We start from the raw sequence: 18062 nt of genomic DNA on the forward strand, positions 1-18062 counted from the left end.
CTACGGGGAGTTTTCATCTGCAGACGTCGTCCAACGGCTCATTTATTCTCCACTGTAGTACTGAATAGACCTGTCGGGTGCACAGATAGCCTAGTGGTCTGAGGCAGGGGTTCTCAACCTTTCCGACCCAAGACCCCCAAAACAAAGGTGCTAAAGACTGGGGACCCCCACTGGACCTGGAGGTGGATGAACCCATAAGGGGGGATAAAGGGGAGAATTTTCTGGGACCAGACAAAACTGGGGGCCAGCAAAATGCAGCAATGCCATTTGGCAGATGCTTTTATCCAAAAGAGCAAGAACAAATAAACCACGGTCCATTTTAAAGATAAGCTGAGATAAATATATTTTATATTTAACCTGAATAATAACCAGTCTCATCAAAGAAAAAATATATTTTCTACTCATTTGTGTAGTAAATAGCCCTCAAAAATGTAATTCCCTTTGTTAAAAAATAATTAAAATAGGTCAAAAATAGCTAAAATGGGTTAATAATGGCAAAAATGGTGGAAAAGATGGTGAAATTGGATTTTAAAAGTGGCACAAGTGGGTTAGAAGTGGCAAAAATTTGATAAAAATGGGCATAAATAGAGGTAAAAGGGAGTTCAAAAGTGGCTGAAATGACTTGAAATTGGCATAAGTGGGTGGAAACTTGGTGAAATTGGTTGAAAAATTGATATAAACTGGCAAAAAAAAGGTTAACTGAGAAAGAAAATCTTGGCAGATAACAGGAATTTGTTAAACTGGCAAAATAGTTATATCAGTTAGGTCAATGTGGTTAAAATGGGGTTAATAGTGGCAATAATGGGTCAACAGAGACAACATTAGGCTTAAGTGACAAGAATTGGTTTAGAAGTGGCAAAAAAGGCAGAAAAAATGATGGAAAGGGGCAACAATGTAATTCAAACATTCTCTTCTTTTTTAGGGCATTTGGAGACCCCCTCTTAGGGTCTCACGACCCCCAAGGGGTCCCAACTCCAAGGCTGAGAACCACTGGTCTAAGGTGCTACCCATGTGCCCGGGCAGCCCGGGTTCAAATCCGGCCTGTAGCCTTCTGCCGCATGTCTCTCTCCACTCTCCTGTTTCCAGCTCTATCAGCTGTCCTCTTCTATGTAATAAAGGCATGAAAAGCCAAAAATAAATCTTAATATAATAATAATCAATAATAGACCTGTGTGTTTAAACGCTACAACAGTGACTGAGGGCCCAAGGGCCACACCAGACCCCCACATCTCACCACCTAGACCCCCAAAAATGATCAGCTGTAGAAAATGAGTAGAGGAAATAACAGGGCCAGTTCTGGACAGTTATTTCAGTCCTGAAAAAAGCTCCAATCAGCTGATTAACAAAACACCTGTAACGGTTTCTCAGCCTTTCTCTCACTCTCTGTGCTCTGATGCAGCACATTAACCCAACTATCCCGACACACCTGCAGCTGCACCCCCCCTCCCCACATAGGCCAGGGTGCAGCCCTAATATGAGTATTAAAAAGTTCACTCCACTGTTTACTTTTTAAAATACAAGAAGAAAAAGGCAAAAAGGAAGTGAAAACTTTTAAGAAGAACAGAAACGATCCAGTGTGTAATCTATTAAACAAGTCGTTCTCCAATGGTGTGTCTAGGCTCACCAGTGTGCCTTCAGGCAGGTCTAGATGTGCCGTGGGAATTTGTACCATACCATTACTATGACTTTATGACAAGTAACCAGGCCCGCCCACAGATCTAGCCGGACCCCAGAGAATGGGACCTTCCCAGTTGGGATTTATTGATATCAGTGCATGTGTGTTGGATCAGTAGCACTGGTGCTAGCATCCTGGCTAACAGTTACCTCATTTAGAGCTGAAAAGCATGGCAAGCTATTATTGGGTTGAAATTATTAATTCATGCTATTTTCAACCAAGTTAACCAATTTTTCTACCAATTTTTGCCACTTCTTTTGTCAACTTACAAAATTTTGCTGTTTTTTTTATTGTATTTTTGCCACTTCCTATTACTACTTTTGACCCATTTCTGCCACTTTTTTGGAACTTTTTACCACATTTAACCCATTTTTGCTACCTTTTTGGCCACTTTTCACCCACTTTTGCTATTGTTTGGCCATTTTTTCCAACCACTTTTAACCCCTTTTTACCACTTTTTAGTAACTTTAACCCCTTTTTTGCTATTTTCCTGCCACCTGTGATCTATTTTGCCACCTTTTTGCCAATTTTGCCCACTTTTGCCTTTGTTTGACCACTTTTTTGCCCAATTTGCCCCTTTTTGATTTTTACCACCTATTTACAACATTAAACCCTTTCATCAGGGCCCTTGTTACCCATTTCTGTCGCTATTTCGACACTTTCAACAAATTTTTCGCCAATTTCAACCCATTTTTTGGCAACTTTTTTTTTACCAATTTTCACCCATTTCTGGCTTTGTTTTACCAATTTTCACCCAATTTTTCATGCTTTTTCACCACTTTTAACCCATTTTTGCCACCTTTTGCCCACTTTTGCCATCTCCATGATCCCCCAGTTGGCTGGGCCCCAGAAAGCTCTCTCCTTTATCTCCACTTATGGGCCACTTTGACTGTAACATTACTTAAAAAGTCTATTTTGTATCGATTTAAATATGGTGTGCCTTGACATTTTGGCTTAACCTTAGCTGTGCCTTGGGCAAAAAGTTTGGAAAGCACTGTATTAAACATATTTGATATTTATGAGTCCAGACTAACTCTGACAGAAAAACTCTGAATAGCCAATGAGACCAAGCAGACTGGGTAGTGTCACCAACCAGAGGCTCTGTTGCCCAACATCGTTTTCAAGTGAAACCAGCCAAAAGCAACAGAAAAGAATGTTAGAATCTGTGGTGAGCAACAACAGATTCAGCTGACGGTAGTCATATCCAGAAAGAGCCCGATGAATGTAGAGCTTCACTGGCAGTCCAGCTCAGGGTGGATGATCCACGGCCAGACGCTCAGCATTTCCTGCGGCGTCAGGCTGTGAACCAGCATCAGTCCGCGGTAAACGCACGGGTTGTCTCTGTGTTTCTTGTCGATGCCAAACGTCCTAAAGCCTGAGTGTTTCTGAGGGACCACGCCGAGTTTCTGCAGACACATCCCTATGTAGACGTCGTCTATGGGATACAGCGCCACCTGCTGGGATGTAGTGTAAAGGCGGAACGCCAACTCTCCAGAGAAGAGGTACCCTCCTCCTCCAGCATAGGGCGGGTAACTCCCTACATATACACTCTCCGGGACAGAATACTTTAGTTTCAGGTTCCTGTGAGGGCTGGCGTTCTTGATGACGTCCCCTATGAAGAAATCCTTCACTCTGCTGTCGGACATGTTCTGCAGGAGCTCCATGATCTGTGGCGTGTTTACGAGGACGTCGTCATCACCTTTGAGGACGAACCTGGCGTGGGGACAGTGCTGGTTGAACCACCGTAGAAAGAGGACCTCCTTTACGGTCAGATTGAAGAACGTGTCCCTGTAGTCCCACTGAAGGATGTCTCTGTGGAGCGCCGCCTCGTGGACCAGCAGCTCCTGCAGGTCAGGTTGGTGATCCGAGGGTATAGTGTTCCCTAGCAGGAAGACCACTGCTACAGTGTGATTGGCTAAGACGCCCGCTCGTCCCCAGGTTTCCCTGATAGCTTGGCGCCGATCAAAGTGCGAGGTCAGAGACTTAACCACAAGAAGCAGGAAGGGATTTTCATCGCAGACGTGTGGCTGGTTTATCAGCAGAGGGTACGACCTGCAGCGCATGTGCAACAGGAAATCCTGGAAGCGCTCAGGCAGGGTGTTGTAGTCTGGGACCTGCATGGGGATTCTGTGGTCTGGCGCACAGCTGTCAAGCGGTCCAGTATCATTCAGCCAATCAGGCAGCTCGATGACAGAATCACCATCAGAGTGTGCAGAGTTTAAGATGGAGTTGTAGGCAAAGTCCAGGAGCTGCTGCTCTCGGTTCCAGAAGGATTTGCTAAGGACAGTCTGGCGCCAAAACCTCTCAGTTGGGATGCGGATCTTCTGGCCGCTTTGGTCTTGCCTGTGCATCCATGTGACGACCATGAAGAGGCAGAAGAACATCACACAGAGAAAGATCGCTTTCCTGCAGGTCATAGGCATGCTGGCCGCCTCTGCACCTGAAAAATGACGACAATAAAAATAAGTTAGAGAAATGAGGATCACCTGAGGTCAGTGAAATTGTCTTAGTGGTCGTAGTATAAAAACACCTGTGTCTAAAAGGACCAGTCACTGGCTCATCAGTATTCATGGCTACCATGAAGAAAAGGTTATTGAAAAGTCTAAGTCAGGGGATGGAGACAGAAACATCTGCAAGTCTCTGAACATCCTCCAGAGTTCAGTTAAATCCATCATGAAGAAATGAAGGAATATGTCACATGTGTAAATCTGCCTAGATCAGACCGTCCTCACAAACTGAGTGAGCGTGCAAGAAGGAGACTAGTGAGAGAGTCCACCAAGACACCTATGACTACTCTCAAGGAGTTCCAAGCTTCAGCAGCTGAGATGGGAGAGACTCTGCAGACAACAACTGTTGGCTGGGTTCTTCACCAGTCAGAGCTTTATGGGAGAGTGGCAAAGAGAAAGACACTGTTGAAGAAAACTCAGATTCAATCTGGACTAGAGTTCACCAGAAGGACTGTGGGAGACTCCATGGTCAAGAGGAAGAAAGTTCTTTGGTCTGATGAGACCAGGATGGAGCTTTTAGACCATCAGACAAGACGCCAAACACTGACATCACCACAAACACACAATGCAACAGCTAAAAATGGTATTCAATAGACAAAGAAGGATAAAAACAGCTGAAAGTAGCCTAAAAATAGCTGAAAATAGCCTTGCTGAAAATAGCATAAAAGTAGCTGAAAATGGCATTCAATAGCTAAAAAAAAGTGAAAACAGCTGAAAGTAGCCTTAAAATAGCTGAAAAAGAATAAAAGTAGCTGAAAATGGCATTCAATAGCTAAAAAAAGGATAAAAACAGCTGAAAGTAGCCCAAAAAAGCTGACAATAGTCTAAAAAAAACTGAAAGTAGCATAAAATAAGGTAAAAATAGAGAAAAAATAGCATAAAATAGCATAAAAGTAGCTGAAAATGGCATTCAAAAGCTAAATATAGGATAAAAATGACTGAAAGTAGCCTAAAAAAGCTTACAATAGCCTAAAAATAGCTGAAACACAAACACACTATCCCCACTGTGGAGCACGATGGTGGCAGCATCATTGTGCTGGGATGCTTCTCAGCAGCATCACGCTGCGGGGATGCTTCTCAGCAGCATCAGGCTGTGGGGATGCTTCTCAGCAGCATCATGCTGTGGGGATACTTCTCAGCAGCATCAGGCTGCGGGGATGCTTCTCAGCAGCATCAGGCTGCGGGGATGCTTCTCAGCAGCATCAGGCTGTGGGGATGTTTCTCAGCAGCATCATGCTGTGAGGATGCTTCTCAGCAGCATCAGGCTGTGGGGATGCTTCTCAGCAGCATCATGCTGTGGGGATACTTCTCAGCAGCATCAGGCTGCGGGGATGCTTCTCAGCAGCATCAGGCTGCGGGGATGCTTCTCAGCAGCATCCCCGTAGCCTGATGCTGCTTAGAAGCATCAGGCTACGGGGATGTTTCTCAGCAGCATCAGGCTGCAGGGATGTTTCTCAGCAGCATCATGCTGTGAGGATGCTTCTCAGCAGCATCAGGCTGTGGGGATGCTTCTCAGCAGCATCATGCTGTGGGGATACTTCTCAGCAGCATCATGCTGTGAGGATGCTTCTCAGCAGCATCAGGCTGCGGGGATGTTTCTCAGCAGCATCAGGCTGTGGGGATGCTTCTCAGCAGCATCAGGCTGTGGGGATGCTTCTCAGCAGCATCATGCTGTGGGGATACTTCTCAGCAGCATCAGGCTGCGGGGATGCTTCTCAGCAGCATCATGCTGTGGGGATACTTCTCAGCAGCATCATGCTGTGAGGATGCTTCTCAGCAGCATCAGGCTGCGGGGATGCTTCTCAGCAGCATCAGGCTGTGGGGATGCTTCTCAGCAGCATCCCCGTAGCCTGATGCTGCTGAGAAGCATCAGGCTACGGGGATGTTTCTCAGCAGCATCAGGCTGCGGGGATGTTTCTCAGCAGCATCATGCTGTGAGGATGCTTCTCAGCAGCATCATGCTGTGGGGATACTTCTCAGCAGCATCATGCTGTGAGGATGCTTCTCAGCAGCATCAGGCTGCGGGGATGCTTCTCAGCAGCATCAGGCTGTGGGGATGCTTCTCAGCAGCGTCATGCTGTGGGGATACTTCTCAGCAGCGTCATGCTGTGGGGATACTTCTCAGCAGCAGGCCCTGGGAGGCTTGTAAAGGCAGACATTGAGCTCATTATTATAGATATGAATATGGTGTGCCGTGTGATCTTGGCTTGCTGTCAGGTTTGCCGAGGGCAAAAACATGTTGAAAACCACATTGTTGAGCTGATGAGGGTGTGTCTGCTCTGCCTGCTGCAACCGCATGTTTGTTAAGAATTATATCTTCACTTTTGGTATTGAACAAAGTGCTCAATAACAGAGTTTGTTGCGCTACATTTACTGCTGTCAGTGTTGTTGTAATTGCCGACTGTCTTACTGAGTAGTTATTTAGGGTGTCTTTATGTTGCATTCATGATTGTCTGGATACATGTTTGACTGCTGACTACTAAAGTGCTCTTCACAGGGATAGCAAAGTGAACTTTGAACCAAGGAGGGCACTTAGTCAGTGTTGTCCACTGATAGAGCACCTTATCATGTTCTTTATCATCGGGTCATCCAGGAGTTCACAGTTAAGGCATTGTTTTTACAAACAATCAAACATGTTTGATATTTACAATTCGGGATCTTGGAGGCTACAACGTGATTTGGAGCAGTAAAAATCGTCCTGACACCACACACACGAGGGTTATTCAGAGAAATAATCGTTTGTGACAAGGCTCCGCTTGGGATACGCCCCCACAATCGTCAAGAGAGGAAATTCTTACCTGAAACCAGGCCGAAGATCCTGTAGTGTCTGTCGAGCCTTACTCTGACACATGCAATTGTCTAAAATGTTAAACATGAGAACTGACTCTGATTTTTCACTATCGGTGCATCTCTAACTGAGCTACCAACCCTAAAGACAAGTATCAGAGATGCTGGCATCACCCCCATCAACCTGGGGAAGGCTAAGCCACAGAAATGTTACATGGGAGGTTATTCAAGTGGTGGAGGTTGGTTCTGTTCTCACTGGGGACATTAAAATAAACTATAAATAGACACATACTCAAAAGCAGTAAATTGGTATCTGATGACTCAGCACTGGTGTTATGAACTGTCCTTAATGAGGGTGAAAAACTAGAGAGGTGCAGCCTGAATAAAAGTGGAGGAACCACAGAAAGAACAGTCATTTTCTCTTTTTCCCACAGTTTCAGAGCTCAGACAGGCTGCTGTTTTAAATCTCTAATCCTGCAGGAATGGCTCCAGAACATTCCTCCTCCTCCTCCTCCTCTAACAGCGTCAGTCAGGAATCATACCATTCTAATTCAGCCGTCCACATGACTGTAGTTTGCTGGCAGCCGTCCCTGTCATTGTTTATTGAGAGGAGCATGTACGTATTAACTCTGAGTCGGTCCAACGGGGTTTATACAGCAGTGAAAATGTCAGATCTCTATCAGTTTTCCTCCAGGAAACATCACATCCTTGTTTAAGGAGCATTAATGATGTCAGCAGGGACATCCGTCATGTCTGCACCGTTTCTATATCTTAACATCAGGGTGATTTTATTCATGAAAACTAGATCAAAACTGCAATTTCAGCTGAAACTGCATGGGGATGCTGAGAGCTGAATTGTGGAAGAACTGCTGGAAATAGCCAAAAGCACAAAAACAGCTGGAAATAGCATAAAAATAGCATAAGATGGCATAAAATGGCATAAAAGTAGCTGAAAATGGCATTCAATAGCTAAAAAAAGGATAAAAACAGCTGAAAGTAGCCTAAATAAGCTGAAAATGACCTAAAATATCTGGAAGTAGCCAAAAAATAGCTGAAAATAGTTTAAGAATAGCTAAAAGTAGCCTTAAAATAGTTAAAAATAGCAAAAAAATAGCATCAAATGGCATAAAAGTAGCTGAAAATGGCATTCAATAGCTAAAAAAGGATAAAAACAGCTTGAAGTGAAATTACAATAAGCTAAAGGTGGCAAAAATGGTCAAATAGCAACAAAAATAGGTGAAAAGGGGTGAGGAAAAGTGGAAAAGGGGTCAGAAAATAGCAAAAATGGGTGAGAAGTGACAACAATGAGTTATAGGTGACATAAAATGGTCCAAATGTGGCAAAAAATTAGTGAAAAGTGACTCAAATGGGCAAAAAGCAGTCAAGAATAGCAAAATATATGACAGCAGAATAGTGAAAATAGCCCCAGGAATGCCAAAGTTATGAAGAGTTAAAAAGAAAAGTGCAGATTTGTGAAATTTTTCCATCTGTTTAACATTGTCAAACAAAGCTAAATATTTTAAAAATTATAAAAGTTAGAAATGAGAAAAGATATGGCAGTCGAATGATGAAAAAACAGAATTTTTTTAAAGTTCATACTGTGTCGATATGACGAAGTATGAAGGAGGAAAGAGCCGGCGCAGAAGAGTAATAATAAACAAAATGGCCGACGCAAATTTCAATAGCGTGGATGCTTACTCAGCATCCCCACCATTTATGTGCACTTTAGCCCGGTATGTGGAGCTACCCTGCTCAAGTACAGGCAGAGTTATGAAATCAACTCTAAACGTCTCCAAAACTGTCGTCTCCGTGCTGCATGGGCTCATTTCACCCTCTGAGCTGTACGTTAGATTTGGCAGCAGGTAGAAGGTTGTAGTTGGCGTCTCAGAGTCCATGCAGGGACATGGCTGCTGCAGCCATGTTGATATTGAGATACAGTTTCATCACCAGGATTTACATGTATTAAAAATGACAACAGAGGATAATCGATCACGTCATTGATTGCAGCTTGTTTGCTTTGTGGGTCATTGTGTTTGCATTGCAATTGGAGGTTTCTGTATCGATTTTTAGGCATCTTTTAGCAAAGGCTGCAGGCAGAAATATGCTACAAAGGGGTTAAAATGTGCCAGAAAATGATTACAGGTGTCAAAATGTGTAAAAAGTTAAAAAAAAAAAAAAATGGGCTGCTACAGCAGTGAAAGGGGTGATAGAGCAGCAAAAAAGGCGTTTACACTAAAAGAAAATTGGGGTTTATCAGGGTCCATTCTCTGGGTTTATCAGGGTCCTCTCTCTGGGTTCATAAGGGGCCATTCATTGGGTTTTTCAGGGGCCCATTCTCTGGGTTTATCAGGGGCCATTCTCTGGGTTTACCAGGGTCCATTCTCTGGGTTTATCAGGGGCCATTCATTGGGTTTTTCAGGGGCCCATTCTCTGGGTTTATCAGGGTCCATTCATTGGGTTTTTCAGGGGCCCATTCTCTGGGTTTATCAGGGGCCCATTCTCTGGGTTTATAAGGGTCCACTCTCTGGGTTTATAAGGGTCAACTCTCTGGGTTTATCAGGGTCCATTCATTGGGTTTTTCAGGGGCCCATTCTCTGGGTTTATCAGGGGCCATTCTCTGGGTTTATCAGGGGCCCATTCTCTGGGTTCATCAGGGGCCATTCATTGGGTTTATCAGGGGCCACTCTCTGGGTTTATCAGGGGCCATTCTCTGGGTTTATCAGGGGCCATTCATTGGGTTTATCAGGGGCCATTCTCTGGGTTTATCAGGGGCCATTCTCTGGGTTTATCAGGGGCCATTCTCTGGGTTTATCAGGGGCCATTCTCTGGGTTTATCAGGGGCCATTCTCTGGGTTTATCAGGGGCCATTCATTGGGTTTATCAGGGGCCATTCTCTGGGTTTATCAGGGGCCATTCTCTGGGTTTATCAGGGGCCATTCTCTGGGTTTATCAGGGGCCATTCATTGGGTTTATCAGGGGCCATTCTCTGGGTTTATCAGGGGCCATTCTCTGGGTTTATCAGGGACCTGGCCTACTCTGTGGGCAGACCCTCTCATAGCCACTAAAAAAACGTGTCACTGGATTTTTAAAGGATTGTTTTCTGGAAAGATTTAACTTCTGTGTCACTTTAAAAGACAGAGATGGATTCAATGTGTCTCTGGCTTGTTTAGATTAGGGGCTGATGGTGATGTGTTTTATTTTGTGAACTTTGATCTGTTATTTTACCTGTAGTAGAAGCAATGATTGGTCAGTTTGGTTGTTGGATATCGTGACATCACTGAGACTCGTATGGAGGAGCTGATAGAAGAAGAACGTCCTCATGAAGAACGGATGTTTCTGCTGCAGCCATCTAAAATAAAGAACACAAGGATTAAGGACAGAAGAGGCTTCAACAGACCAAATCCCCTCACGACCTTGTTCAAGTAACGTAGCATTCAAATGTTGTAAGCCCGCCATACCGTTGATTGTCCTATAAATGTCCACATTCTGACTCTGTTGTGATTTTATAGTTCCTTGATTGAAAAGTGACAACAAATACTGTAACTCCAGAGAGAGATCAGACCACATTTCATGACAGAAATGTTTGACGACCAATTACCCACCGCCAGCATTCATCCTGGTTAACATTTACAGACAGATCAGAAGGCTAGCATTTATTCTGAACATATTAATCCTGATGTAAACTCACATGTATTCACACTAACAGGGTAGCGTTAGCCGCGTAGCTCTGCTGTGTTCATTGTGCCTTTAGCTATAACTACTCCACCCCATGTTTGGATTAAAATGGTGTTTTATTTTGAAAGAGGGCAACTGGAGAAAACAACTGTGTTAGAAGCTTGAATAAGAAAGACGCATTTGTTACGTATTATGGAGTGAACGTAAACAGTAAAAAGGCAGGGTCAGAGGTCAGAGTGTTAAAGTTTAGTACTGTACAGTGTAAATGTTGTACCTGCTAGAGCAGTGGTTTTCAAACATTTTTGCCCAAGGCACACCAAAGGTTAAGTCAAAATCTCAAGGCGCACCATATTCATATTGTTAAAAGTGATGGAAAAACATGGCAAAAGTGGGCAAAAAGTGGTTAAACAAAGTAAAAAATGGGCAAAAATTGGCAAAAAGTGTCCAAAAAAGGGGTTAGTAGTGGCAAAAATGTACTGAAAGTGTCAATAAGGTAAAAAGACTGAATGAAAAAATGTGGCAAAAATGGGAAAAAAACGTGTCAGAACAAAGGTGAAAATAGGCAAACATGGCACAACATTGCATTAATGGGTTCAAAGTTGCAAAATGGTGGTTATAAGGGATTAAGAGTGATGAAAAATTGGGCAAAAAAATTCCCAACTATAATGGGTTAAAAGTGGCAAAAACTGGTGAAAATATCAAAAAGGTTGCAATAATTGGTTACCACTGGCAAAAAAGTGAGTAAAAATAGGTTAAAAGTGAAAAACAGGGCAAAATAGGACAAAAAAGTGGCCAAACAAAGGTAAGAATCAAATGGGTGAAAATTGGCATAATGTGCAAAAATTGGTTAAAGTAGCAAAAGAGTGGTAAAATGATTAAAAGTTGCAAACAACTGATAAAAAGAGGCTAAAAGTGATGAAAAAAATGGCAAAAATGCTGCTGATCCCCTACACATACACCGATATCAATAAATACATGGGAGGGCCCCATTCTCTGTTTTTTTGTTTTGTTTTGTTTTGTTTTGTTTTGTTTTGTTTTGTTCTTTGCTCACGGGCCAAGTCAGATCTGTGCTCAAGCCTGGTCACAGTACTTGCCATAAAGTTGTACTAATAGCAAATGGTTGAACAAATTCCCAGGACACACCTAGACTTGCCACTACTAGGCACACTAGTGTGCCCTGCCACACCATATGAGAACCACTATGCTAGAGAACTACAGATGGAAAAGAGCACTTTTGCTAACTCCAGCATGTTTTCTTATGTGTTTTAGACTTATGTTCCTTAATTTGCTCCATCTCCTTTAAATAAACAGATTAAAACTTGTGATTCTGTTGAATTAGTCAAACATGGTTTTCCTCATGTTCAGCTGGAGCTGACTATTTTCATTTGAATAAATCCATAACTAAACACATTTCAGAAGAAGGATTAAAGCGTTACACATCACTCTCCTTCACTGATTCCTGTTGAATTGCTTTTGTTAGCTGCAGACTCTTAATTCTCCCTAATTCTACTTATTCTAAGCTAAAATTCTCTCTGTCTACAGCTAAACTATTAAAGCTTAATGGACTTCAGCCTTCGTCCCAAACCTGACCATGCTCTTCAAAACACTGTTTATCTAACATCCAATAATAACTGACAAATCTATAAAAATCATGAAAATGATTATTTTGGTTTAAGAATACAAATAAAAGCAATTATGTTTAGTCCCCATTGTCAAATCCATCACATTTGTCAACTCTATCAGATGATTGTCAACTCTATCACATGATTGTCAACTCTGGCAGATGATTGTCAACTCTATCAGATGATTGTCAACTCTATCAGATGATTGTCAACTCTATCACATGATTGTCAACTCTATCAGATGATTGTCAACTCTATCACATGATTGTCAACTCTATCAGATGATTGTCAACTCTATCACATGATTGTCAACTCTGGCAGATGATTGTCAACTCTATCAGATGATTGTCAACTCTATCAGATGATTGTCAACTCTATCACATGATTGTCAACTCTATCACATGATTGTCAACTCTGGCAGATGATTGTCAACTCTATCAGATGATTGTCAACTCTATCAGATGATTGTCAACTCTGGCAGATGATTGTCAACTCTATCAGATGATTGTCAACTCTATCAGATGATTGTCAACTCTGGCAGATGATTGTCAACTCTATCACATGATTGTCAACTCTATCAGATGATTGTCAACTCTATCAGATGATTGTCAACTCTATCAGATGATTGTCAACTCTATCACATGATTGTCAACTCTATCAGATGATTGTCAACTCTATCAGATGATTGTCAACTCTATCACATGATTGTCAACTCTATCAGATGATTGTCAACTCTATCAGATGATTGTCAACTCTGGCAGATGATTGTCAACTCTATCAGATGATTGTCAACTCTATCAGATGATTGTCAACTCTGTCAGATGATTGTCAACTCTATCACATGATTGTCAACTCTGGCAGATGATTGTCAACTCTATCAGATGATTGTCAACTCTATCAGATGATTGTCAACTCTGGCAGATGATTGTCAACTCTATCACATGATTGTCAACTCTGGCAGATGATTGTCAACTCTATCAGATGATTGTCAACTCTATCAGATGATTGTCAACTCTGGCAGATGATTGTCAACTCTATCACATGATTGTCAACTCTGGCAGATGATTGTCAACTCTATCAGATGATTGTCAACTCTATCAGATGATTGTCAACTCTGGCAGATGATTGTCAACTCTATCAGATGATTGTCAACTCTATCAGATGATTGTCAACTCTGGCAGATGATTGTCAACTCTGGCAGATGATTGTCAACTCTATCAGATGATTGTCAACTCTATCAGATGATTGTCAACTCTATCACATGATTGTCAACTCTATCACATGATTGTCAACTCTATCAGATGATTGTCAACTCTGGCAGATGATTGTCAACTCTATCAGATGATTGTCAACTCTGGCAGATGATTGTCAACTCTATCACATGATTGTCAACTCTGGCAGATGATTGTCAACTCTATCACATGATTGTCAACTCTATCAGATGATTGTCAACTCTATCAGATGATTGTCAACTCTATCAGATGATTGTCAACTCTATCAGATGATTGTCAACTCTGGCAGATGATTGTCAACTCTATCAGATGATTGTCAACTCTATCAGATGATTGTCAACTCTGGCAGATGATTGTCAACTCTATCACATGATTGTCAACTCTATCAGATGATTGTCAACTCTATCAGATGATTGTCAACTCTATCAGATGATTGTCAACTCTATCAGATGATTGTCAACTCTATCAGATGATTGTCAACTCTGGCAGATGATTGTCAACTCTATCAGATGATTGTCAACTCTATCAGATGATTGTCAACTCTGGCAGATGATTGTCAACTCTATCACATGATTGTCAACTCTGGCAGATGATTGTCAACTCTATCAGATGATTGTCAACTCTATCAGATGATTGTCAACTCTGGCAGATGATTGTCAACTCTATCAGATGATTGTCAACTCTGGCAGATGATTGTCAACTCTATCAGATGATTGTCAACTCTATCAGATGATTGTCAACTCTATCAGATGATTGTCAACTCTATCAGATGATTGTCAACTCTATCACATGATTGTCAACTCTATCACATGTTTGTCAACTCTGGCAGATGTTTGTCAACTCTATCGGATGGTTGTCAACTCTATCAGATGATTGTCAACTCTATCACATGTTTGTCAACTCTGGCAGATGATTGTCAACTCTATCAGATGATTGTCAACTCTGGCAGATGATTGTCAACTCTATCAGATGATTGTCAACTCTGGCAGATGGTTGTCAACTCCATCAGATGGTTGTCAACTTTATCAGATGGTTGTCAACTTTATCAGATGGTTGTCAACTCTATCAGATGGTTGTCAACTCTATCAGATGGTTGTCAACTCTATCAGATGGTTGTCAACTTTATCAGATGGTTGTCAAATCTATCAGATGGTTGTCAACTTTATCAGATGGTTGTCAACTCTATCAGATGGTTGTCAACTCTATCAGATGGTTGTCAAATTTATCAGATGTTTGTCAACTCTTTGAGATGTTTGTCAACTCTGTCAGATGTTTGTCAACTCTTTCAGATGTTTGTCAACTCTATCAGATGTTAATCAACTCTATGAGATTATGGTTGTGTTATTTTTCCCAAAAAAAAAAGCTTTTTTTATATTTTTGTTTTTGTTTTGTTTTTTGCATATTTGACAAAATACCAGCTAATTAAAATGGATATACAACCATTTTATTTAAAAAGGTGTGTTTATTGTGGTTTAACATTTTTATGGTATGGTTAGAAAAACTTAAAGTTAGATTCAAGATTTGTTAGATGAGTGAAATCAAAGAAGACGTGAAGATAATGCATTCTATTACTGAATATGATTACTAAATACCAGTATTAGATTAACTGAAAAATTTACATTCACCTTAAAATGAAGAAATAAAAATTAAATGCATTTTAGTGTGCCAAATGGACATGACAAAAATCCAGATATTACTGGCAGAAATTTGGAAAAATTTTGAATTAAAACCTGTTCTAGTTAAAAATTCAGCTGGGAGAAAAAGATTATTGAAGTAAACAAAATAACAACGCCAAATTCTGAACCTGTTCCTGTAGAATCAGTGATATTTATCATTCATGCTCTCTCTTTCATAAATCTGATGGAAATATGTGGACAACAAAATAAAGGTTGAAGAAAATAAAAATAAAATGACATTTAACCCCTACATGCCTATTGTATCATATATGATAAACACTTTTATGGGAACTCTATGTAATAAAAATGATCAATAAATTACTTTAAAATATTTTTAATACATGCAGATAAATTATAAAAAAAGCCCTACAGTGGATCATCGTTGCCAAAAACGCCTTCATGTATCAAATGTGATACAAAAAATACATATGTCGTTTTTTGGCTTTTTTTTTTCGGGGGAGGGGTAGAAGGTTGAATGAATTTTCCAGTTACAACACATGAGAATTTTCTAGCTTTTATTTGAATTAACAGGCTTTAAGGGGTTAATGTCTGCTGTTGAAGTCTGGGAAACTGGACTGGACCATTACTGAGGTCCAGTAGGAGGCTCCAGAGCTGGGCTGAGTGTGTGGCACAGACAGAGGTGTCAGAGTAATCACAGGAAGTACTAACCAGGGTGTCTAAGTGTCTGTGCTCATTCAGCACGTGCGCTCTGATTATTTCTGACCTCACACATCCTGATCCCACCACTGAGGGAACCCTGGACCTCCTCTTCCTGTGTTTACTTTTCTTCAACTGATCATATTTAAAATCGAATAAAGAGCAACAAAAAAAGCTACTAATGCTTTGGTCCCTGTTTGAGACCCTCTGATCTGGCTCATATAGGATCTGACCCCGCCGAGGAGGTCTGGTCTAAAGCTGGTCTCCTGGATGCCCTCCCTCATGGCTCGTTCCTCTCCTACAGTCAGACTTCTAGAGGATCTTGTCATTCAGACTCTGAGTTTCCTCTACAGTCCAAACCCAGCTCCAGTAAACCCTGTCCCGAGTTCCTCACCTCTCCGCTCCTCCCTCGGTGATCCAGCAGCTGCTCCAACACCTGGTGAACCACGGAGGAACCACGGAGGAACCACGGCTGTCCGCGTGCTTTGGCGGCGCTTCCTGGAGAGCTGCACGCGCAGTAACCTTCTCTACAACCTCAGCAGAGTCTACATCAGTCCTAAAGTCTCCCACATGGACAGATAAAGTCTCGTTGTGTCCCAAAGGTGCGCTAATGTGGACGCTGTCAGCGTCAGTCTCTCGGCGTGCTGCACCGCCCTGACTCCTCCCTCAGGTTAAACCGAGGCTCCCTAAAGTCTGAACCAGGCACGTGGAGCGGACTTTGGAGGGCAGGGGCCCACATCCAGGGGTGTAGCTAGGGATCTTCGTCCCCCAGAAAGAATATTACCCCCCCCCCCCAAAAAAAAAAAAATCTCGCCAAGCAACAAATGTTGCATCATTCTTACATATAATTGTGAATTTTAATGCATTTTTGAAGCATAATGTCTCCATTTATGAGCAATATTTTTACGATGGTTAAGCTGAATTTACTAGCATTATTTTGCAGCACTGGACTATACCATTTGGATATTTTTAGGGGAGGAGCAGAGGCCCCCCAGTATTTATTTGATTCTGATACAATTTCAGATATTTTTAAATTTTGATTTCAAACGTGAAACAAAAGATAAAAATGTAAATAAAACTATGAAAAATAAAGAATAATCACAGGAAGTCAGAACTGAAACCAGAGGAGACTGAATGAGTGGAACACGGCTGAGAGGAACAGGAAGTAAATCAACTGATGAGCTCCTGATCCCTCAGCTGGTCTGCAGCTCTAGATAGAGACTGGTTGGTTTTTTCTCAGTTGGAGGAGGTCTGATAGGGGTCTGACACCCACATACAAAGACCCAGGGTGCTTCTCACTATCCTCACCTCCTCTCTCCTCCACTGACCTGGAAATCATTCTCCCTCCGCCATGGGGAAGGATCTTCCAACAACTTAAATTCACAAGGAGGAGGCGAGGATGGAGGAGAGAGGAGGGGAGGATGGAGGAGAGAGGAGGCTCCTGGAGGAGGCTAGGGTGGAAGAGAGAGAAGGCTCCTGGAGGAAGTGAGGATGGAGGAGAGAGGAGGCTCATGAAGGAGGTGAGGATGGAGGAGAGAGGAGTCTCCTGGAGAAGGTAAGGATGGAGGAGAGAGGAGGCTCATGAAGGAGGTGAGGATGGAGGAGAGAGGAGTCTCCTGGAGAAGGTAAGGATGGAGGAGAGAGGAGGCTCATGGAGAAGGCAAGGATGGAGGACAGAGGAGGCTCATGGAGAAGGCAAGGATGGAGGAGAGAGGAGGTGAGGATGAAGGAGAGAGGAGGCTCCTGGACGAGGCAAGGATGGAGGAGAGAGGAGGCGCAGATGAAGGAGAGGAGGCTCCTAGAGGAGGCGAGGATGGAGAAGAGGGGAGGCTCCTGGAGGAGCTTAGACCGAGGACACACCAGTGCATCCTTCGTGGAAGTCTTTTTACCACAGCCGTTATGTGATCGGTTTGGATGTGCAGCATCAGCCAGAAAAGCTGCACCTCTGCACAGTTTCTGACTGGTTTTTTAATCTTACAGAACTTATTTGCCTGAAATCAAACCCTTAACCCTCGTACTGTCCTCCCATTTACTAAATTATGTTCCTTTTGTCCTCCTGTGTCAAATTGACCCGGTCTTGTTTGAATGCTAATAAAGCAGGAGGTATAAAATGATCACCAATTTTTTAGTTTCACCTTTATAGTAATCTTGTTTCCAACAGGTTAACATGTATTTTACATTTGTTTTTGTTCTTTATGGTATGATAGACCTCTTCTTTAAGTTAAAAAGCA

General features: G+C 42.2%; 1 protein-coding gene across 1 annotated transcript; it reads right to left on the reverse strand.

Annotated features, from left to right (window-relative positions):
• Window positions 1–2157: 2157 nt before the first annotated feature.
• Window positions 2158–16506, reverse strand: b3gnt2a (UDP-GlcNAc:betaGal beta-1,3-N-acetylglucosaminyltransferase 2a). Its single transcript, XM_041784521.1, has 3 exons — window positions 16226–16506; window positions 10195–10318; window positions 2158–4115 (listed from the first exon to the last, which is right to left on the reverse strand). Exon 3 carries the CDS (start codon window positions 4096–4098, stop codon window positions 2908–2910), a length of 1191 nt encoding a protein of 396 aa, XP_041640455.1. The 5' UTR covers window positions 4099–4115; window positions 10195–10318; window positions 16226–16506; the 3' UTR covers window positions 2158–2907.
• Between the last annotated feature and the right edge of the window lie 1556 nt (window positions 16507–18062).

Source organism: Cheilinus undulatus, linkage group 4 (genome assembly GCF_018320785.1).
Source record: "Cheilinus undulatus linkage group 4, ASM1832078v1, whole genome shotgun sequence".
Taxonomy (NCBI): domain Eukaryota; kingdom Metazoa; phylum Chordata; class Actinopteri; order Labriformes; family Labridae; genus Cheilinus; species Cheilinus undulatus.

Bases quoted from the DNA above. Each gene is read 5' to 3' on its own strand.
- b3gnt2a (XM_041784521.1), bottom strand. From the start codon at position 4,098: ATGCCTATGACCTGCAGGAAAGCGATCTTTCTCTGTGTGATGTTCTTC.